This window comes from Apiotrichum porosum (assembly GCF_003942205.1).
Source record: "Apiotrichum porosum strain DSM 27194 chromosome Unknown scaffold_8, whole genome shotgun sequence".
NCBI classification, from domain to species: Eukaryota; Fungi; Basidiomycota; class Tremellomycetes; order Trichosporonales; family Trichosporonaceae; genus Apiotrichum; species Apiotrichum porosum.
In genome coordinates, this window is record NW_021167115.1 from 1,093,459 (window position 1) to 1,115,315 (window position 21,857).

At 60.1% G+C, this 21,857-nt stretch overlaps 8 protein-coding genes across 8 annotated transcripts; 3 read left to right on the forward strand and 5 right to left on the reverse strand.

The window, feature by feature from the left end:
• Nucleotides 1-2,305: 2,305 nt before the first annotated feature.
• On the reverse strand, nt 2,306-7,524 carry EHS24_009164 (uncharacterized protein; the record flags this gene model as incomplete). Its single annotated transcript, XM_028624457.1, has 4 exons — nt 2,306-5,978; nt 6,020-6,427; nt 6,492-7,186; nt 7,372-7,524. 4 exons carry the CDS (start codon nt 7,522-7,524, stop codon nt 2,306-2,308), a joined length of 4,929 nt encoding a protein of 1,642 aa, XP_028475529.1.
• A 264-nt stretch (nt 7,525-7,788) lies between these two features.
• On the forward strand, nt 7,789-8,511 carry EHS24_009165 (uncharacterized protein; the record flags this gene model as incomplete). The annotated part of the gene is made up of 2 exons (XM_028624458.1): nt 7,789-7,983; nt 8,167-8,511. The coding sequence occupies 2 exons, from the start codon at nt 7,789-7,791 to the stop codon at nt 8,509-8,511; spliced, it is 540 nt and encodes a 179-aa protein (XP_028475530.1).
• A 486-nt stretch (nt 8,512-8,997) lies between these two features.
• Nucleotides 8,998-9,696, forward strand: EHS24_009166 (uncharacterized protein; the record flags this gene model as incomplete). Its single annotated transcript, XM_028624459.1, has 2 exons — nt 8,998-9,189; nt 9,352-9,696. The coding sequence occupies 2 exons, from the start codon at nt 8,998-9,000 to the stop codon at nt 9,694-9,696; spliced, it is 537 nt and encodes a 178-aa protein (XP_028475531.1).
• A 639-nt stretch (nt 9,697-10,335) lies between these two features.
• Nucleotides 10,336-11,313, reverse strand: EHS24_009167 (uncharacterized protein; the record flags this gene model as incomplete). Its single annotated transcript, XM_028624460.1, has 3 exons — nt 10,336-10,369; nt 10,484-10,556; nt 11,001-11,313. The coding sequence occupies 3 exons, from the start codon at nt 11,311-11,313 to the stop codon at nt 10,336-10,338; spliced, it is 420 nt and encodes a 139-aa protein (XP_028475532.1).
• Nucleotides 11,314-12,044: 731 nt separating this feature from the next.
• EHS24_009168 (uncharacterized protein) lies at nt 12,045-14,194 on the reverse strand (the record flags this gene model as incomplete). The annotated part of the gene is made up of 4 exons (XM_028624461.1): nt 12,045-13,289; nt 13,355-13,603; nt 13,642-13,794; nt 14,024-14,194. 4 exons carry the CDS (start codon nt 14,192-14,194, stop codon nt 12,045-12,047), a joined length of 1,818 nt encoding a protein of 605 aa, XP_028475533.1.
• Nucleotides 14,195-14,751: 557 nt separating this feature from the next.
• On the reverse strand, nt 14,752-17,376 carry SSE1 (adenyl-nucleotide exchange factor sse1; the record flags this gene model as incomplete). Its single annotated transcript, XM_028624462.1, has 3 exons — nt 14,752-16,954; nt 17,092-17,195; nt 17,371-17,376. 3 exons carry the CDS (start codon nt 17,374-17,376, stop codon nt 14,752-14,754), a joined length of 2,313 nt encoding a protein of 770 aa, XP_028475534.1.
• Nucleotides 17,377-18,887: 1,511 nt separating this feature from the next.
• On the forward strand, nt 18,888-19,872 carry EHS24_009170 (uncharacterized protein; the record flags this gene model as incomplete). Its single annotated transcript, XM_028624463.1, has 3 exons — nt 18,888-19,400; nt 19,466-19,568; nt 19,628-19,872. 3 exons carry the CDS (start codon nt 18,888-18,890, stop codon nt 19,870-19,872), a joined length of 861 nt encoding a protein of 286 aa, XP_028475535.1.
• An 814-nt stretch (nt 19,873-20,686) lies between these two features.
• Nucleotides 20,687-21,462, reverse strand: EHS24_009171 (uncharacterized protein; the record flags this gene model as incomplete). The annotated part of the gene is made up of 3 exons (XM_028624464.1): nt 20,687-20,910; nt 21,049-21,148; nt 21,196-21,462. The coding sequence occupies 3 exons, from the start codon at nt 21,460-21,462 to the stop codon at nt 20,687-20,689; spliced, it is 591 nt and encodes a 196-aa protein (XP_028475536.1).
• Between the last annotated feature and the right edge of the window lie 395 nt (nt 21,463-21,857).

Consider the following 21,857-nt stretch of genomic DNA (forward strand, 5'->3'; position numbering starts at 1 on the left):
AGCCCTCTCTCTTGGGCTCGTTTAGCGCTGTCTATGCCCTCCAGCCGCTCCGAGCGAGATCTGCGGTGACAGGACATGCGGGGGGTATGTGATCTGCAGGCCAGTCGAGATTGAGCGTTGGTGCCACACATCGTCGTCTAGTGCAGTGTATACGGTCTGTTGCTAGCGTCCGCATCTTTCCGAATGCTCTCAGCCCGTCCAACCCGTCGAGCGTCGAGCTTATGGTTTGGCGTCGGGTCACACGACAGAGTCCACGCTCTTCCAGATCCTTACAGCACGCTTGGTGTGCTTATCGGATCACGCGCCAAATTCACGCGCCAGCTGCCAGATCCCAACACAGCCAGCCGCGTACGACATCTGTGGATGTGTGGCCAGTGGACTGGACTTTGGACCCAGATCGCCCCGGCCCCGGTGGCCGGTGGCCGGTGGCGACGCTCGGAAGCGGACGGTGCGGACGGTGGCGTGTGGCTCGTGGCTCGTGGCCCGTGGCTCGTGGCTGAGCGACAGCGTCGACGACAGCGGTACTGCGGTGGGGGTAATGTGACGGCAGTGGCGGACCGCTCCAGTGTCGCACAGAAGGGAGGACGGACACATGGACGAACGAAACAAAGGCCTCACGGATCCATCATCGTCCGACCACAGTCTGTGTGTTTCGCAGTGTGTCGCACGGGGCGAGACATGTCGCTGCGCGCTGCAATTGCCACTTTTGCGGCCCTTGACCTCGCTCGTAGCGGTCCGTCCCCCAATTCCCAGCTGACTCACACCATGGCCATGGTGTTTGGACACGCCATATTCATTGTACCGCGTTGGTCGTGTTTGGGTTTTGCCATGCTGTTCCAAAATAGATGTGTGCCCGTGGCCACGGGCCGGTGGAGCGCGTGGCGACAAGGAGGCGACACGCCACGCACAAGACATAGAACAATACGGTTCTCATTGTTCGTCCCCGCAGCGAGCGATGGAGGTGAGAGAGAGCAGTGGCCGATCGTGGTGACGATCCTCGTCGATCCCTTGTCGATCCCTTGGCACGAAGGTTCCACATGCCACCACCGACGTTATCTGTCCATATCGCTCCGTTTTTGTCGGAGGCGGCGGCGGTGGGGGCAGGTGTACAAGTGTGCTGAATTGTTTGATTCACTGATGCCACAGGTCGAGGCCAAGACGCCGGCGACAGACCCACCACGCGCGCGCACAACGTCGCGGCTCTGTGCGCTTCCCGTCGTCAGCACGCGATCCTCGCTAGACGCTGGACGCGTGGTCGACCTCGCCAACTCGCCCCCTCGCTCGTCGATCTCGTCGATCTTCCAGGTTCCACATGCCACCAAAACACTCCTGTGTCTCCCCCGTCTTGCGCTGGTATCCGGCGATTACGGACCCCCCGCCAACCTGCCAAGTCCCCCGCCTCGCAGGCCCGCATGTCGCTCTCCACACGATGTCGCCAGACGCCAGACGTCGCGCGAGATAGTCGTGTCGTAACGCGTTCGAACTTGGTCGTCGAGGCATGGATCGTCGTTGCGTGCGTGCGTGCGTGCGTTCGTGCGTCCTGGCACCTGCGTTGTGACGACAAGGTATGTACGTGTTCAAGACTGCCTGCAGCTTTGCAACGCGGGCAGTTTAAATCGCGGCCACGGCCGTACCGTACCGCAACCCCCACTGTGGCGCCCAGAAGATTCGTCGTTGCGCAGAGAATCTCAGGATTGACGTTGTCGCTGCCGACGTCGCTGGCGGGAGGCGACGGTTTGAGCTCGTGCGCCAGCCGGGACCGACGGCGGGACCGGAGGGAGATGGGTGGCTGGGGGTTGGTGGATATATTCTGGTGCATGCTATGTGGTGGCTTGTCGTTTTCTCCTTTTGGCCTCTTTCCATACTGTCGTGGAAGGATGTGGGTATGATGAGCCCGCAGCACATGTCGTTGTGAACAAGTCTAGAGATGGGGGCGTGGCGACTAGGCGAGGCCAGTGACCCAGTAACACCAAGTCGGTGCGAATGCCACACTCGAGTCTCACTGATGTGACTCTGTATTGCACGGTGACTGCTCATACTGGACAACTGACGACCCCTGCGTCTCCATCCCACAGTGGTCAGAAAATACATGCTCTCGGCAAAGTCGCATCTAGTCACAGCGCGCAAATCTATGAAGCAGCGCCGGGGGCGACACGCCGGCCCCATAACGGAATAACAGGAGCTCGCTGCGTCTCCTGGACATCCTATCCTCCTCTCAACACATGCACATGCTCCTCACCACCTCTCACCACCTCTCACCACCTCTCACCACCTCTCACCACCTCTCACCACCTCTCACCACCTCTCACCACCTCGCACCACCACCACCGCCGCCACCACCACCACCGCCGCCACCACCACCACCGCCGCCAGCACCCCTCGCAGGCGGCGGGCGGTACACGTTGCTCGGGGTCGCCGGCCTGCTCGAGTACGTGCTGTTGGAGCCCTCGCGCTCGTGCGCGTACGCCTCGAGGATCTTGACCACGTCGGTCGTGAGCATCTGCAGCTCGCGGATCTCGTCGCCCGACAGCGGCTCCACTTTGCGGTTGGCGCGCTGCGTGAGCTCGGCCTGGAAGCGCGCCGTGCCGCTCACGCCCGGCTGGCCGCCGTTGGCCGTGACGGTGTCTGCGGCGTCGTCCTCGTCGTCCGACTCGTTCTCCTTGTCCTCGTCGAGGGTCTGGCCGGCGCGGATGCGGCTCGAGCCCTGGCGCACGTCCACGACGCTGCGGGACGCCGCGTGCCGCTCGTCGCGGCCGCGCAGGAGCGACTTGCCCACACCTTCGTACACGCGCAGCATGCACATGTCGAGCAGCGTCTTGAGGCGCTGCACGTCGTCGAGCGCGTGCAGGTCGCCCGTGATCGGCAGCCAGCGGTCGCACTCGAGACCGCGCGACGTCACGGCCACGTCGTAAGCACCAAACAGCAGGTACGTGAGCGGGTCGATACGCGTCACGTTGCGGATCTGCGTGATGGCAGTGGTGCCGCCGGGGGCGACGTTGCGGTGCTTTTCGCCGAAGGCGTACAGACGCTTCTCGGCAGGGTTGAACGACGCCGACGGCATCTCGGGACCGCCGACGTCGCGCTTGTTCGAGTTGACCGACGCAGAGTGGATGAACACGTGCTTGTCCTGGGCGGTACGGCAGGTCTTTTCGGTCGTCTTGATACCAAAGTTGGGCGCCACAGTCATGGCAATGAGCGCCGCGAGCAGGGGCAGCGAGTTGTCATTCTCACGGAGGGCCATGGGCACCTCCGACTGCCTGCGGTAGATGCGGCCCGCGCCACCACCCGCCGAAACGGCAATGACGCCGGCCTGGTCAAGCGACTGCAAGAGCGAGCTCTTGATCTGCTTGATGGAAAGGAGCGTGGCCTTTGACAGGAAGTTTTCATTGCAAAACCTGTTGGCCGAGGCAAACTCGCCGCGGTCGTCCATGCTAGACCACACGTTGTACGCGGCGACAGTGGCCAGCGGGTCTGAGCGGAAGGCACGGGGCGACCACGAGTCCTTGATTTGGTTGGCCTGTTGCTTGAGGAGAATGGGAGACATGAAGGGGTCGCGGCTGGACAGGATGGCAGCGAGCGTGAGAGCCGAATCGAGGCAGCGGAAGAACGAGCCCATGAGACAAAGTTTGCCAATGGCAGGGTCGGTCGGGAGCTGCAAGAGCACACGGCCCAGCGGGGTGAGGTTCTTGTTCGAATCCAAGGCACCCAGCATGTGCAGCGTTTCCAGTGCAGCGACGACACGGTCGATTCCTGGGGGCTCGATGGTCTGGCCCAGCACCTCCTCGACCTCGCCAAGGTTGAGCGCCTTGACGTGCATGACCACGTTGGAGAGGTCGGAGCGCTTCATCTCGACCAGCTGGTGCGGGTCCAGCGACTCGAAACGGCGCTTGGACGCCAGACAATAGTACTCTCCGGGACGGTGACGGCCCGCACGACCAGCACGCTGGCCAATGTTGGACGAGCCCACCCAAGCAGACACGAGTGACGACATGTGACGGTCAGGGTCGTAACGGTTCTCCTTGACACGGCCAGAGTCGACAACATAGACCACATCGGGGATGGTCACACTGGTCTCGGCAATGTTGGTGGCCAAGATGATGCGGCGCACACCCTTGGGAGGCGGGCGGAACACCTCCTTTTGCTCAGAGGCGGGAATGGACGAATGCAGGTAGTGAACGCTATACTTTGTCGTGTCGTTAAAGTCGGTATCGTACAGGGGACGGGTGCGGGCCGCGTCCAGAAGAATGTCAGACACCTTCTTAATCTCGTCCCATCCAGGAAGGAAGACGAGCACGTGGCCGTCGTCGGTCTGGCGGAGCACATGGGAGATGGCGAGTGCCACCAGCGGGTAGGGAATCTCCAGCTCGGCAGTGGCGACGTTCTTGCTGTCAAAGTGGTCGGGGTTGGTGCCGAGCTCCTGCTCCAGATACTGTTTCACCTTTGCGTCTTGGAACACCCAACCGCCCATTGACACTGGAAGACTAGTCAGGTCGCCCACATAGTCATCGAGCAAGTGTCGCTTGACAGGGAATGTACGGCCTGGGATCTCGGCCACGGGTGCGGGACGTCCGCGGACGTCGGCAAAGTACGACTGGAAGAGGGTAGGGTCGATGGTGGCGGACATGAGAATGACCTTGAGTGGCTTTTTGCGAGCCTTGCGGTCCGCAATGAGACGCTTGAGCACGACAAGCAACAGGTCGGTGTCAATGTCACGCTCGTGCACCTCGTCAACGACAATGTGCGAGACCTGGTCCATGGACGCGATCGAGTCTGGGTCGGCATTCTGGCCGAGCGACGACTGCATCCTCTTGAGGAAGATACCCGTGGTGCAGAACGTTATGCTGCCGTTGGGCTTGGGATGCTTTGCGTCAAAGCGGACGTGGTAGCCGACCTGCTCGCCAATGCGGTCTCCACGCTCATCGGCGACACGCTCAGCGACGGACGTGGCGGCCAGACGGCGGGGCTGGGTGCACACAATGTTGCACTGAGCACCTTGCCCACGGTTGATGTAGTCGTCAAAAATGAGCTGCGGGATCTGGGTCGTCTTGCCCGAACCGGTCGCAGCCATGATGATCGTCACGTCGTTCACCTCAATCTTGGCAAGGATATCGCTCGACTTGGAGTACACGGGCAGGGCTGCGCGGGTCTTGCGCATGGATTCGAGCTTTGGGTCGCTTTCGTACTCTAGCAGCTTGTTCTGCAGCCATGTCGACTTTTGCTTCAGATCGGACTGGCCAAAGAACCGGCGACCGGCGCTCCATGATGGGGCGTGGGGCAAGGCTGCCATGGCCTGGTTGGCTGGGGGGGCGTTGAAGTGCAGGAGAGAGTGACGGATGTCACCACAGAGGCCCTGAATGTCCTCGTTGAGGGCGTCAGACATTTGGAAGACGAGGTGCGGAGCAAGGCCAAAGCTTGCGTTGCCATAGGGGTCCTTTTTGGTGTACTCGGCAAAGTCGGCCCACAACTGTTGATCACAGCTCTCGAGGTATTGCGTGACGTCAAGGTAGGCCCGAATCTGCGCATTCTTCTTGCTTGGCGCCGTACCCATGCCAATCTTGCGACCGCCAACAGACATCACGGCCTCCCACATGGCGGTGGTACCACCACCACCACCGCCCTTTTTGCGACGTTGCTGTGGGGCCTTGGGAGTCGATGACGTAGAGTACTCAATCTCGGGCTTGCCAAACTTGAATCGGACGCAGTAGTACTCCATGAACTGGCGTGCCCTGTCGTAGGAGATCGTCGTGCCATCGGACAACTTGACAGACTCGGCAACTGCAGGAGCTGGCGCTGCGGTGACACCCGGAACGACCGAAGCCCCTGTGGCCTGTGCCGCGGCGGCAGCCTTCTTGTCAAGCTGACCAGCGGCGGCGAGCTGGAGCACTGCGCTCAGTGCTGCGAGCTTCTCCGCCTCCTTGCGCGACGACGCGTCTCCCACACCGATAATGTCCAGCACAGTGTTGGCAACGACCGTCACACTGTTGCGTCAGTTTCGTTGCCATGGATCACCGCAACTCACCGAAAGACCTTCTTGCCGTCCACCATACCTTCCTCGGACTTGAACACACTGCCCTCAATGCTGGCACCTCCACCGCCTCCACCGAGGTAGTTGGACAGAGGGGCCTTGGGGTTGGCCACCCATTGCTCCTTGACAGGCACGCGGTTGAACTCGTTCAGAATGTAGTCGTGCGAGCGCAGAGGACCAGGCAGCTGCTTTTGGCCTGGAGTAGGGCGAGGAGGACCGCGTGGGGTGGCCGCATGAGTTTTGGCCCCGTTGGGGCGACGACGTCCACCACTTGTCATAGATTCCTGTTGGTTGTTCTCAGATCTGGCGCGCTTGGCGACAGGCTGGCTGTTGGTGTTGTTGTAGCGGTTGTTGCTGCTGTTGTTCGCCCTTTGAGGTGAGGCCGCCAGACTACGCTTGTAGCTAGTGAAAAGCGTCAGACCCGTGGTCTATCTTGCACACGGTCAAAACGGGCTGCCACACTCACTTAGGGAACCCAAATGGGAGTTCCGAGCTCGCCGACTTGGGAATGGGGATCGAGGCCAGTCGTTTCTGTTGCGCTTGCTGCTGCTCGCCAGAAAGAGTGACGTATGCACGACGATCGGGGTGAACTAGGGAGTCGACAGAGGGCCGATGGGTTGCTGCAGAGAGCACAGAAGACGAAGAGGACGAGGAGAAAGGATGAGGAGAAGGAGGGCGCCGAGCTGATAGGTGCTCGCGCGAAGAGTTGTCGTAGGCCGCCGAGACGGGGGTGGAGGGGAAGCGCGGTGTCTGGGCGCTGGGCATGAGCTCGCTGCCCGCGGAAACGTTCGCGGGGAGGGAGATAGGCGCAGGTGAATATGCGAGGGTGGAGGCAGACGATGAAACGAGCGCCGTGAGAGACGCTGCAAACGACGCGCGGGTGAGGAGACCAGATGCAACAGTTGAGGCAGTGGCCGCCGAGTTGTAGAGACCGCCGGCAGAGGTGGTGTGCGAGACTGAGGCAGTGGGAAGGCTATTGAATGTGTCGACACGGACGTTGTTGACGGAAGGGAGGGAACTGATCGGGATCTCCTTGGCGGTCGTGGGTGTGGAAGTGGTGAATGAGCGAGCACGCGAGAGGGTTTGCGACGAGGCACGTAGCCTGCGCGCTGGCTCTAAGCTGAGACGGAACACGTTGATGTTTGGTCTGACCGCGCTTTCCTGCTTCGAAGCGAGCAGTGACAGGCGCCGAAAGGGGTGGTGCGGTGGACGACGTTGTGGACAGAAGAGGCAGAGCACCCAATGTGTTTCCGATGATGGCCATCGAGGAGGAGGCGCCAGGAGGACTTTTGGAGAGACACAGGGCCACCGGGCAGCGGGCGGAACCAAATACACGTGGCACCCACGAGGGCACCGAGCAGGAGGAAGCACGGAGGCAGATTGTTTTGCTCTTGCCACGTGTTGACAATGACGTCACCGAGACCCACCCACCGGGGCCGCTGCCACCGTTGTTGTGCCGAGATGGACGTTGGACCGGTGTGGCCATGGGCTGGAGCCATTACGGACCGGTGTATACGGTGTCGTGATGATCAAGCAACTCGGAGTAACCAAAAGGTGTCTCTTGTGGGTTGCCGGCAACAGGTATGCCCACTGGCCACTGGCCTACTGGCGTGCAAGTACTGTACATACTCTCCCCTGGTTGCCAGCCAGCAAGAGCACAAGTCTGTTCCGGACGTCGTATAAACAAGACCCCCCCCCGGCGTTTCCCGCACGGCAACCGTTCCCATTCCCACATTTTCATTACTCATTTGCACGTTCTTACCATGGGCCACCTCGACCTCTCCCTCTCGACATACGCTCTCATTGGCGGCAATGTGATCACATCAAACGTCTTGTTCGGCACGCTCGGTATTTCAACCATGGGAGCGTTGCCCATTCTCAACGGCCGGTTCGGTGACTATGGCCTGCGAACCAAGGACAAGCTCAACATGTTTGCCACATTCTTCAAGAAGGGTGGTGTAAGTCTTTTCTCTGTGTGTGGAGTGTGAGGCTGTCGCTGGCGAAGTGGCGGGATATGTTCTGCTCGGTGTCCTATTGCGGCCTCCGCACAGCCAGACAAGAAGTGGCCCTGTAGCAGTAGGATTGCAACGTCCGCCTGCCGCAATGGGCACAACCCCCCCCCCCCAACTGACACTTACCAGGCCATGACCTTGGCATCCGTCTGGCTCAACGCCTTCTGCTCCACCATCGTCGCCTACAACCACCCGTCTCCCATCGTCCGCAAAGTCTCCATTGCGTCGGGCGTCTTCCTCGGCCTCCTCCTCCCGTTCAAGCCCTTGCTTCTGGGCTCGATCAACGCCGAATGGCAGGCCATCTACGACTCCAACGACCTTGACACGGGTGCCGCAGGCGATGAGAACCCGCGTGCCAAGCGCACGGAACAGTTGCTGCAGATGTGGGAGCAGCGCCACAACTTGCGCTACATCTTGTTCGTCGGCGGTTGGGTGTGTGCACTCGGTGCGCTCGTCATGGACAACCGTGTGTAGAGGACCGTAGGTGCGTAGTGTAACAGGAAGAAGCGAGGCCAGGATGTAACCGTCCGTCACATGCAGTAGTCAACGACAAGGAAGGTGCTTTTGGGAGGGAACTCGACAAATGATCGCATCCCGGCCAAGAACCACGGTACGGCTCTGTGACGTTAAAGCCGGTAATCGGCGGTAATTGGTATAACAAATCCAGGATCCACAATCGGCTGGTTTACGCTGACGACAGTTACCCGGCCTCGGCACCGTGACGCGTTCTCCTCGTCCAAGCGTCGTCTTCTCATGCGCTCCACTATTGTGGTCAACATCACTGCTGGCCCAAGGAGACATGTGACGCGGGAAGAGACGGAAGGGCGGAAGCTCCGGTCCTGGACTACAAAAGGCCACTGGCCACTGGGCCACTGACGTCTTCATGCACAACATTCTCACATCATCTTCCTCACACACAGAGACACACACACTCTCTCTCGCGCATTACCTCAACTCAACATGGGCCTCGACCTCACCCTCTCGACCTACGCACTGATTGGCGGCAGTGTCGTCACATCCAACGTGCTGTTCTCCAACATTAGCACGACCGCTGTAGGAGTAGTTCCACTCCTCAATGGACGCTTTGGGCCTATCGATATCCGCGTCAAGGACAAGGTTGACATCTGGACCCAGTTCTTCAAGAAGGCCTCTGTGAGTATACAGTTGACTGGGGTGCATGGCGGGTTGGTTTCGATCTGGTTCGATGAGCACCGCCAGGAGAGACCAACCAACCATGCCGCGACCTTCCTTGCCCCCACCCCGCTGTCTAACTGGTTGGACTCGTCACTGACCGCCCCCTCCCCCCACCTCTAGGTCACCGCTCTGGCTTCCGTCGCCCTCACCGCCGCATGCAGCACCGTCGTGTACTTGAACCACCCCTCTGCCTTTGTCCGCAAGTTGTCCGTCACCGGCGCCATCTGCTCCGCCCTCGTGGTTCCCTACACGGTGCTCTTCCTGGCGCCGACCAACAGCGAGCTCTTCGACATCCACAAGTCAGGCGACCTCGACACGGGCGTGGCCGGCGACGAGAACCCGCGCGCCAAGCACGCCAACGCCCTCCTGGACAAGTGGGAGAAGCTCCACAACGTCCGCTACCTGGCCTTTATCAGCGGATGGGCGCTGGCCCTCACTGCCCTTGTCATGGACAACCGCGCGTAGGGTGTGGGCGGGCGTATACTGTATACTTGAGAACGGAGATGGTGTAGCCCCCGTCGAAGGGATGGAGGGAAGAGGCTCTGTGTAGGGCTGTAAAATTGAGATGTACAAGTCCGGAGCACAAGCGTCCCAGGCGTGACAACGGTTCGTCAGATGCGGGCCATTGAGCGGGGCTGTATGAGCTTGGTCCGACTTGTACCGTCAAACCCCAGGCTGGATCGTGAGACTCGAGCTGGAGCCACAGGCGTGACAATATAGCACCTTGTTGCACGTTCTGACACTGGTGTGCCTCCGCATGAACAGTCTCAGAAGGTGGTCAGGTAGTCTCTCAGCCGTTGCCTTGGAAGTGCGTCCCAACTAGACATCTGAGATCCGAAGGCTGAGGACCACCCCCAACGCCAGCCCGCGTGCTACGGACACGAACCACAAGCCTCGTCTCGAGACCCCCAAGCCGTTACGTTCCAGGCAGCAGCCGTCTGGCCAGTGCGGGTGCCAGACCAGCTGTGTGTGCACGGCGAGCCCGAGTACCAGGCCGCAGAGAGAGCGAGACTCGGGAACAGAGACGAGAAGAGCATAATGGCACGCCCGGAATCGCGTGCTTGCTGTGGGCCGCCGATTCTCTACTCGCAATGCATAATAAACCTAGTGCTCGTGCTCCTGCTCGTACCGCGCGCCGCTGGTAGGTGTCAGCGCAAGTCTCTGAAGGGCAGTTTCAACGGTCCCAGACCCAGTCCCAGGCCCAGGTAGGTGGTCTCTGGGCCAGAGACGGGTGTTGTGGTGTATAACTCACCAGTAGCCGCACGAACGGGCTCCGGGCTTGTCGAGGTTGATATAGATCTTGGGGTGGCCGAGGGCACCGCCGCCTGTAACGTTGGTCAGCGTCTGATACTGGTTGCGATGTTTGAGGTATCAGGCTGAAGGCAGACCGGGGTAAGGAAGCCCAGGAAGGGAGGGTAGATGGGAGGACGTCATGGGTATCTGGCAACTGGCGTCTCCGTCCCAGAGACCAAGGCAGGCGCAATCGGGAGCGGTTGCAGCTGTAGGGCAGACCCACCAGCAGCTGGGTCTTCCAGATTGACGCCATGTCTGCCACCTCTACCCGGTCCTTGGTTGCCCGAGGTCCGGAGAGTTGGCCATGTCGATATCTCGACCTGTCGGTCCAGCGACGTGTTGTCGGCCACAACCACGCACACATCGCTCTACCCCACCCTCCCATCGTCCCCTCCTCCCTCTCTCTGTCCCTCCTTGTCTCTTCTCTTCCATCGCCTCCAGCCTCCAGCCTCCAGCCGCCATCTCCAGCCACTCACCACCGTTGCACACCGCCCTGCGACCGTGGACCATGGTGATGGGCTGCTCGCTCACGAGGCCCATGGCCGAGAGTCCGTCGGGCTGGAGGTCAAACTTGGTCTGCTCGAAACGCGTCGCGGCAAAGGCGGCCGACTTGGGCTCCTGGTTCTCGGACCAGGGCGTGGCGACGTTGGGCGACTGGCCGGGCGCCTTGGGCTCGGGCGCGAGGTTGAGCGGGGCAGGAGCCGAGCCCGACGCGATGGACGACGACGCGGCGCGCGCGAGGAAGGGGACGGAGCGGAAGAGGAGGGGTGTGCGGCGCAGGAGAGACATGGTGGGCGAGCTGGGTGTGCGAGGGGGGCTAGCTAGCTGGTCGTCGACGGACGTTGACGGTGGTCGACGTCCTCGGGCGGTGAGCAGCGAGCAGCGAGGGACCGGCAGCGAGCCCAGCGGTAACCCGGGGTTAGGCGGAATATTGGCCTGTGGCGCTCGAAAGGCGGACCAACCACCTGGGGCCAGATGGTCAACGAGTCATATCGATATGACTGTCTACATGCATGCAACATTGGTCAAATGGGAGATGCATGAGACAGGATGTGCGGGTGCTTCCAGCATGGTATCAGTTTGGGCAGGATGTTTGTTGGATGAAAACGAGAGAGCAGCTCATCCCTGTCTGGCTCGGCTCCTAAAGGGCATCGTGCTCATCGTCCACTTGCCACCACTGCTGCCATCATGCTCCACACTTGCTGGGACACTTCTACATCTCTGCGCCGACGACCTGAATCGTCCGTGGGTATTGTAATCACTTTTGACGCGGGCGAAACATGAACTAAAAGGAAAGGCTGTGGTGGGGGTGGTTTGAAAACTGCTGCGACGACTCATTTGTATACTCCTCACTCCTCCTCCCCCATTCCGCTGATCTGCCCCCGGCTTCTCTCTCTCTCTCTCTTTCGTCTACGGCGTTTGGTGGATCAAGACTGATGCTGCTGGTGGTGCAAATGCTTTAAGAGGTCGAATATTTCGTTAGGATATGTTGAGGGGGGTGGTGGGCACGACAAAATCCTTTACGAAATGACCATGGGCTCTGACCGCTCGTCGCCGGTGGTGTGGTCGTACGCTTTTGTCGCGAAATAACGGACATCGGCGTCCGAGTCCTCCTGCAGCTTTCTCAAGGTAGGCTCGATACGGCGCTGGATGAGCTCCTGGCCCTCGGGGTCGGTGGCGAGGACGGCAGCCAGGGTCTCGAGGCACTTGGCCACGTTGAAGCGAATGTTGGGGATGGGGTCGTTGACGAGCTGGAGGGCAGCGTCGAGGACAGTGTCGCGGATAATGGCAGTGTTGAGCGCGGGGGCCATGGTGGTAATGGCGAAAATGGTCGTCATGCGGTACAGGTAGTTGGGGTGCTCGCCCATCTGGAGCACCTTGGGGATGATGGTGGTGCGGGCCCAGTCAACGCCAAAGACGTCGGTGAGCTTCTTGAGGTTGATGGTGGCGGCCTCACGGATCGAGAAGACAGTGTCGCCGAGCCACGACATGCAGAGGGCGCCGAGCTTGTCGTCAAAGAACTGCACACCGAGCTGAGTCGCGAGCAGGGGAATGTACTCGATGATGGCCTGGCGGACACGCCACTGCTTGTCCTCGGCAAGCTCCATAATGGCAGGGAGGAGAGCCTGCGACAGGCGGTCAATGCCAATGACAGTGTTGACAAGCTCCAGCTTGGAAATGAGGTTGAGGCGAACGTCGCTGAACTCGTCCTTGAGGAGGTGGAGGTAGAGGGGCAGGAGGTGCTCGATGGTGGCGTCCTTGCCGAGCAAGGGAGCGAGACCAGAGATCTGCATGGCCAGGGCGGCACGGACGTGCTGGCTAGTGTCGGCGGTGAGGTCGCGGACGCAGGGGAGGATACGCGAAAGGATCACCTCGCGGTCAATGAGCTTTGAGAAGCCCGGCACCTGACCGGCAGCGGCGGTGCGGACCTCGGCCTCGTTGTCCTTGAGCAGGCCGACAAAGGCAACAACGAGCTCGTCACGGACAATGTCCTGGCCAACGCTCTCGGCAAGGCCGACAAACTCGTTGGCGACCATGTAGCGCACACGCCAGCTCTTGTCCGAAACCGAAGCGCGGAGGGGCTCAAGGAGGTGCTCCTTGGTCTCCTCGGCCGAAAGGTTGGACGCAATAGCAATCAGGTCGGGGATGGTCAGGAGACGGACCGAGTCCTGGTCGTCGGCAGCGAGGCGGCGGTACAGGGGGATCATGTCGGTAACAAGGAGCTGGTGCTGGGTCGAGACACCGGCGACGGCCTTGGCAAAGGGCTAGGAAACACTGGTCAGTTCCACACGGTCTTGTGACATAAACAAAACAAAAAAACTGTACTCACTCCGAGCGCACGCGCAGCGGCACGGCGGACCATGGGGGTGTCGTCGGCGACGAGGCCGGCAAAGAGACGGCGCATGTCCTCCTGGGCACCGGCCGAGGCGTTGGGGTAGGCAGCAGCGAAGAGAGCGCATGCCGAGGTGCGCGACGTGAACCAGTCACCGTTGGCAAGACGGCGGAGGAGGGGCACAAAGTGCTGGTCAATCTGCTCGGCGGAGAGGGCAGTCGAGATGCTCGAAATCGACTCGGCGGCCTGGTTGTCAGTTTCCCATGTTGCGAGCATAAACTCACCTTGTCGCGGACAAGCGTCTCCTCGACAGCGGCGAGGTTCTCAAGGGGCCCAAGAATGGTCCACGCAAACTGCTTGCCGCCAACGTACTCGGTGAACGAGCCAAGCTCCTCAGCAAGCACGAGGAGCACCTCGTCCTCGTCGTCGAGCTGGTCCTGTCGGGGTTGTCAGCAAAGAGTACTGCGGTTATGTTTGGGCACTGTTAACGTTGCCAGAGCTGTGGGCTGATGAGAACAGCCGCGGGCCATATATATATGATAGCAGATGCACTCTCAGCGCGCTCAAACGCGATCAAAAGAGTCTTTGCTCCCACGACTATACTTGCGCATGCCATATCCCTCCCAAATCGCGTTCACTGTGTGCCAGCAGAGACAGAGTACACACCTGGAGGAAAGGAAGGAGCTCGTCGCGGGTACGAGCGGGGCCGAGCGCGAGGGCGATGGTGCTGAGACGGCGGATGGACGAGAGACGGAGGACGACGTCGTCGCTCTTGAGCTCATCCATCAAAAGGTGGATGGGGTAGAGCGAGCCCGCCTGGGCCGAGGGGGACGACATGGTCGCGGGGTGAGATATGCCGCTGGGGGTGTGGGGGTGGGAGGGATTGCGCGCAGGCGTGTGCGCGCGAACGAGACGAGACGGAAGAGGGTCACGGGGGGGCGAGCGGTGGGTAACTAGCGTGCGCGCAGCGGCAGAGGGTGTGCGTGGTCTAAAGGGGAGAGTAAGACGCTGCGAGGTTGTATGTAAATGTGATGAGAGAGAGGGACGGATGAGAGAGACTGTTGAGCGATGGAGGCGGGGGCAGTGGCCGTTGATGTGACGAGGCGCGCGCCTGCTGTGTGTGTGGTGCTCCCGCTCACGCCGCGCCGCCAGACACACACACCGTATATTCACGCACCCCCGTTAACACGCCAACTCAAATGGGGGGGATTTGCCTCCGGGGAAAAAACCCGCTGCGCGCGGATGTGGCGTGTGGCGCGTGTGCACGTCTAAACGCGCGATGTTCAAATGCAACCGTGCAACTAACCGCTTCATGATGATGGCCTGCAGACATGATCGAGTGCATCTATTCCGTACACAGCTCTCTACGTAAATCGACAAACTCTTTAAAACGTCTAGTCGACGTCCATCTCCTCAATGGTGTCCTCCTTGACCTCCTCCTCCTTGGGGGTCTCGGTACCGGGGGTCTCGACCTTGGCCGCCCTGGGCTTGGGGCGGTTCATGATCGAGGCGCAGGTGTACTGGACGTCGTCCTTGCGCTTGTTGATCTCCTCCGAGGTGATGACGGGGTTGATGTTCTTGGGCTTCTCCGACTGGCGGAAGAGCTGGCCCTCGAGCCAGTCCTTGGTGGTGGCAGCCTTCTCAATGACCTTCTGCTTGTCCTCGTCCGAGATGTGCGAGTACTGCTCCTCGCCGTTCTCGGCCTTGGACAGGAACTCGGCGCAGACCTCACGGAGGGCGGCAGCGGCCCTGGGGCGCTCCTCGTTCTCCCTCCAGCGGAGAGCGATCTGGTCACCAGTCTTCTTGAGGGCGTCAAGCTTGGCAACGTAGGCCGACTTGGTGGCGTCCTCACCCTCCTCGGTGTAGAGCCAGTCCTCAGCCTCGGCGAGGCCGGTAAGGAGAGTCTCCTTCTCGGTGGGGACAACGTAGAGCTTGTAGCGGTCCTCAAGCTTCGAGCGCATGTCGTAGACGTACTCCTCGAGAGCGTTCTTGCGCTCCTCAGTCTCCATGACGAGCTTGTCCGAGGCGTGCATCTTGCCCTCCTCCTCCTGCCAGTCGTTGACAACGTTCTGGGGGAGAGAGTTGTACTGGGCCGAGACCTGGTAGTCGCCCTTGCGCTGGAGCTTCTTGACAATCTTCTTCTCCTCGACAGCGTCCTCACCCTCACCGACGGTCACGGTCTCCTCCTTCTCGACCTCCTCGACGGCGTAAGCACCCTCGAACGAGAGGATGCCGTGGAGGTTGAGACGGGCCTTGACCTTGACACAGGCGAGGTCACCGGCGGCGGTCTTCTCAACACCCTTGACAGTGAACTTGCCGAGGTAAGGGTTGGTGCCCTTGGGGAGGTTCTCCGACTTGGCGTAGTTGGCGTCAAGCTCGAAGGGACCCTGGCGGTAGAAGGTGAGGATCTTGGTCGAGGGGATGGCGTTGCCCTCGGGGAAGACAACGAGCTCGGTGTCCTCGTCGGGGTTGCCGGCCTCCTTGGCCCACGAAACCTGGATGGGGTAAGGGGTGATGTCGTGGACGGCAAACTCGCGGACACGGAAGACGGGCGAGAGCGAGGCGCAGGCAAAGGTGGCACCGCGGGCGATGGCCTCGTCCTGGTTGAGGGTGAACGAGAGCTGGCGGCCGCCGAAGAAGGCCTGGATGCGCTCCTTGATGGCGGGGATACGGGTAGAGCCACCGACAAGCTCGATCGAGTCAACCTCGTCGACGGTAAGGCCGGCCTTGGCAAGGGCCTCCTCGAGGGGCTTGTTGAAGCGGTTGAGGAGGGGAGCAATGAGGGCCTCGAACTGCTCGCGGTTCATGGTCGACGAAGCGTCAACGTCGTTCATGAGCGACTCGACGTTGATGACGGCCTCGGCGTTGGCAGAGAGAACCTTCTTGAGGCGCTCGCAACCAGCGGTGAGACGGAAGATGGCCTTGGGCGACGAGAAGCAGTCAACCTTGTACTTGGCGTCAAACTCCTTGGCAAAGTGCTGGACAAGGGCGTAGTCAAAGTCACGGCCACCAAAGTTGCGGTCGTAGGCAGTCGACTTGACGGTAAGCTGGCCCTTGGAGAAGGCGACAACGGAAACCGAGTAGTTCGAGTGGCCGACGTCGACAAAGACAACGTGGCGGGGCTTCTCAGCGTCCTCGGGGAGGTCGGCCTTGGTGATACCGTAGCCGAGAGCGACAGCGGTGGTGTCGTTGATCAGACGGAGGGGGTTGAGGCCGGCAATCTGGGCAGCGTCCATGAGGGCACGGCGCTGGGCATCGGTGTACCAGCCGGGGACGGCAATGACAACGTCCGAGACGGCCTGCTTGAGCTCGGCGGCGGCAGTGTCACGGAGCTTGCCAAGGTAGGTACCGACAAGCTGCGAGTAGGAGAAGGTGGCGGGCTCACCAAGGTAGTTGACCTTGGCGCCGACCTGGCCAGCAACGTCGACGAGCTCGGCGTTGATGAACTTCTTCTCGTACTCGGCGATCTCGGGGTCCGAGAACGAGCGACCGATCAAGCGCTTGAGCGAGCCAACAGTGTTCTTGAAGTTGGAGGTCTCGGCGGTCTTGGCCGACTCGCCGATGAGACGCTGGCGGGGGGTGAACGAAACGAGCGAGCTGGATCAATGGAATGGTGTGATCAAATGCGAGTGTGCGGAGTAAAAACAAGGACCGAACAATGAGGAGCAAAAGTGTGATGGCGTGCGTCAGCGACTTGCTCTGTGATGGCGGACACGCCAGCGACAACAACTTACGGAGTCTGACGGTTCGACACCTCGTTGGTGATGATGTCGATACCACGGTGACGGGCCACACCGATCTTGGACGAAAGGTTGCCGAAATCAATACCGACGACGGACTGGACACCATGTCAGCGGGGAGGCTCTTTGCTTCTTTGTGACGAGATTCCCGACAGGCAATTATTTCCACGACGTGGAGCAGGCGTGATGTGTGTGTACATCTTTTTTCGGCACTGCTCCGCGGGTGCCGGTGGTGGTCGCTGTCGGGTGTGTCGAGTGTGGGGGGATACTTACAGCCATATTGAAGTACTTTTTAGGGGAGGAGGGAGGGGGAGAGGTCTAAGAGATGGAGTTGAGGATGGGGGTATCTCCAACGGGGTTGTGGTTGAGGGAGAGTGGACAGGCGACTCGGACGGCTTAAAGCCTCTCAATGCGCCTAATGTTCGAGCACCCTCGACCAACTTCCAGCCAAGCGCAGGTCGGGCCCATCCACCAGGCCGCAAGTGGGGGGCCTGGCTGGCGCTGGGCTGGCGGGCACCGGAGGCACCACCCCCGCGTATCAGAAAAAAAAACGCGCCGGTCAGAGCAAAAATACAATAGCAACACTTTTACAACACGTCATACTATGTTGAATTTCAGAGCAACTTGTTACCTAAGCGTGAGCAATTACATAAATCACTGTAATTACATAATATAATATAATTACATAATCTTAAAATATTACATAATGTTGCGTGGGGACTATCTCTGTTTGGTCCCCCCTCCTGTTCTCAGTCCGACGGATCGACAGTGTGGCACATCGCTCGATCTCTTGGCGTTACGCGACCAACGCGTTGCCGCCGACCCCTTGCAACCCCCTGTTTTGTTTCTCGTCGTCGCTCCTCAGCTGGCGTACAGCACCTACAGCACCACTGCAGTACGCAAGACGCGCTCCCGCCAACACAGCTGTACCTAGACAACAGACCCACAAACACGTCGTGACACACAGCCAGCACCGCCGACGCGACAACCCTTGAACCTTGTACTCCCATCGGCGTCTTTGGAGGCTTTTGGCGGTGGCCAGCTGGGACGCGTCCACGCGCTGCACTGCGGAACCTCTGCCATGAAACTGGCACTTCTCTCATCTCTGGTGTACCTGGAGCTCTGGCTATGCACAGACACAGATACTGACTTGCGGGAACTGTTGTCGTCCTGATGTGACACTCTCACGGCAGCACGACAGGACCATCCCACAAACAAACAAACAAACAAACAAACAAACAAACAAACCAGCTTTTGGTGAATAACAAAGAGGCAGCAACACAACCAACGTCTCCGACGGTGTCCAAGGTCGCGAATATACACTTCGTCATCTCTGTCTGCCCTCAGAGAGCACGCGCTGCGAAGCAGTCGGCAACAGGTGGCTGGCAGTGCCGCCGGTAGGTCTCCGAAACCGCCGGATTCCGTGCCCGGCACAGGAACATGCAGCTTACACGCCGCGGAGGGGGGAGAAAAGCAAGTGCTTTAGGATGCTGTGCGCAAAGTCCGGAGTTGCACAGAGTCCAGTCTCCAAGTACGACGCGCATGTTTTGGTGACCTTCGCCAAAGGGACTGAGACGCACAGAGTCAACACATAAAGGTCATCTTGTTTTCCTTTTTCCCACCAACTCCCACCACCTCCCTTCTTTACCAGTCTTAAACGCTCAGGCAGCGTAAACTTCGGCCACCCAGTCGTATCTTCTTCCCATCTCCAACTCTCGTTGTCCAGGTCCACAGAACGTCCCCCAGCAGCCCCTCCTCACGCCACACCCACTGCCACTCTTTCATTTAAGATGCGTTCAGCTCTCCTCCTCGCCCTCCTCCCGCTCATCGCTGCCATTCCGACCCCCAACGCCAACTCTGACGTCGCTGTTACCCACAACAAGCGCGGCGGTCACGGTGGCCACGGCGGCCACGGGTGCAAGGCCCACGGCTCTTCCGGTGGTGACAATGGTAGCGATACCCCCGCGGCTGAAGCCTCGCCAACCCCCGCCGAGTCGGCCGTCGACACCCCTGCAGCTGAGGCCACGCCGACTCCCGCCGAGTCTGCCAGCGCCGATGCCCAGGCTACGCCCGATGCTGCGGCCAGTGATGCCTCACAGGGTTCGGAATCCCCTTCGACCACTCAGACCGATGACGCGGCCGCCACGAGCGCCGCCGCCTCCAGCGACGGCCAACAGTCCCCAGCCACTTCGGGCGTCAACGACCCCGAAGGCTCTGGCCCGTTCTCGGGTGGCATTGCGACATTCTACAACCTCGGAACTCAGGCTACGGCTTGCGGTGGTCGCTTTGGCAACGACATTCCCGTGAGTTGATGAGCAAGCGCCCAGGCTCGCCTATGATCCAGACACTGCCGCTAACACGTACGCAGGTTGTCGCCGTTTCTGAGGAAGTCTTCAACTCGTGGGGCCAGGACGGCGCTCCCAGCTTCCCCAACGGCGCCCCCGTCTGTGGCAAGGTCATCAGCATTTGGAGTACGTCTCTGTTCTCGGTCTTCTGGTTGAGGCTTCACAAACTGACATGCATCCTGCAGAGTCCGACGACCCCAGCTCGACGCAGCTCGCCCAGATCCAGGACATTTGCCCTGGCGGGTCGTGCAAGAACAAGCGCGACCTCGACATGTCGCCCGGTCTCTTCCAGGCGCTCTGGCCCAACGACCCCATCGCGCAGGGCACCTTCCCCGTCAGCTGGCAGTACGTCGACCACCAGGGCGACCTCCCAAGCCTCCCCGTCAGCGGCGACTTTGACCCATATTTCCAGCAGACCCACGAGGTCTAAGGTCCTCCAGGGATTAGTTCAGCTATAAACATGGGCTGTTATACATAGACAAGCGATGACTGCCTGGCGCAGCCTGCCATCGTGATGATCATTACCCTCCTTTTATGTTTTTGGCATACCGAGTGCACAGTCCGTAACGGGGTAGAAAGGTGGGCATGGCGCAGTGCAAGCACTTGTCTGCGGCTGTGGTGTCTGTCTTCTCTTGTCTCAGCAAAACAGTGTTGTGCGCTTGGGGCCAACAGACAGCAACACCCCCGAAAACCCGGCCCAACGGAAAGCGCCACCAACGGACGTGTAAGAGGCACACACAACACACGCGGCACGCGGAATTTGAGCCGTTGCGCACGCGTGTGCATCTCTGTACCTCTGTCCTGTGATACGGTTTCGGGGAATGAAGGCCAAAAAGGTAGTGGTTGAGAGGGACGGACACGGGGACACGGGGACGCGAGGACGTGGATACACGCGACGACGAATGTGGATTTCCGTTCCGTTGACAACAGAAACCCAGGTCCAGGTGTCTACATTCCAAAGTTTGATTTCATCTCTTCTGTCTTGGGCGCAATGCAGCTCATGTAAAGCTGCATTTCCCTACCAGGCGCAATGTATGGACATGTTTTCCTCCCCTCGTGGCCCTCCCACCACTGTTCCCGTCCGTCCTTGCCTCCGTTCCTTTGCTTTCCTTTCCTTTTATTTTCATTTTGCTTTTTTCTCTTGATGACGACGAATTGACCCGGATGACGCCAAGAATCTCGGTTCCTCGGACTGGAAGAAACGCTCGCGCGGTAGAGAGAGAGATAGAGGCCAGAACCCCAGCCTAGATCTCGCCCGTGCGCACAAAGTACGGGCGGGCCCAGCTCGGGATCGGGAGGTTGGGGAGATGCTGCTTGCCCGAGACGTACTCCCACGTAATGGGGAAGATGCCGTGGTGGTCCGTGTAGCCAAAGTACGCAAAGAGGGACGGGGACATGTCGAGGTCGTACGTGCCGCCGCAGGTCGGGCAGATGTCGCGGATCTCGGCAAGGTGCGTCTTGCCGTTGGCTGGGGGGTGTGGGTCAGTAAAGGGAGGCCGTTGACAGGTACACAGGCGTAGGCACACCACACGACCGCATACTGCACACGCTACATGGCTGTGTGCTCGTGTGCGGGTGCGGGCGGCGTGTTTGATTCATTACTCACCAGTGATCTTGACGTGTTGGCCACAGATCGGCGCGTCGTTGGGGTGACGAGGGGCAGAGGTACCCCACGAGTTGAAGACGGGCCAGGTGACGGCCACAATCTGGATATAATGTCAGTTGTATGCTTCAAAATAGTCATAATACTCACGGGCCGGTTCCAGTTGTAGGTGCCACCGCAGGCGACCCGATTTCCGCTAATGTTGGTGTTGTAGAACGTCGCGATACCCTTGTGCGGCCCGGCAGTGGGCGTGGCGCGCGCGGCAAGGTTGATGCGGGTCACGTCCGGGTTGGGACCGGGGTTGGCGTCAGGCTCGGCAAGGCCAAGTGCCTCGGGGTTGGGAGCCGGGAGCGGGGTGGCTGCAACGAGCGGGAGGAGGAAGGCGACGAGCCAAGCGCAGGTGATGGTGAAGCGCATTGTGGTGGAGTTTGTTGTGAGTGGGGGTAGAAGTTGGGAAAGAAGCGAGGCGAGAAGCTGATGATGAAAGAGCCCAACAGAGGCTGGCAACTCCTCCTATATATCTCTCACGAGCCCAAGACTGTCAACCCGAGTACCGGAGTGAGGAGTCAGTTGAGGAAGGGCGCCAGCGCAGCATGTCTGTGTTTCCCGGACGTTAGCGAGCAAGCTGGGTGCGAGGCAGTCTGAGTGGTTCGACCCAGAAAGGTCAATGTCGGATATGGATAGTCGGAACAGGGTATCGGGTCGTCGGGAAGTGGTGGATCGGTCGGGAATACTCGAAACGAGCAGTGGCGGTGTTGTGGAGCGCGAACCGAAGGCCCAGACTCGGGTGTGGTAAATTGAGTAAAGTGGGT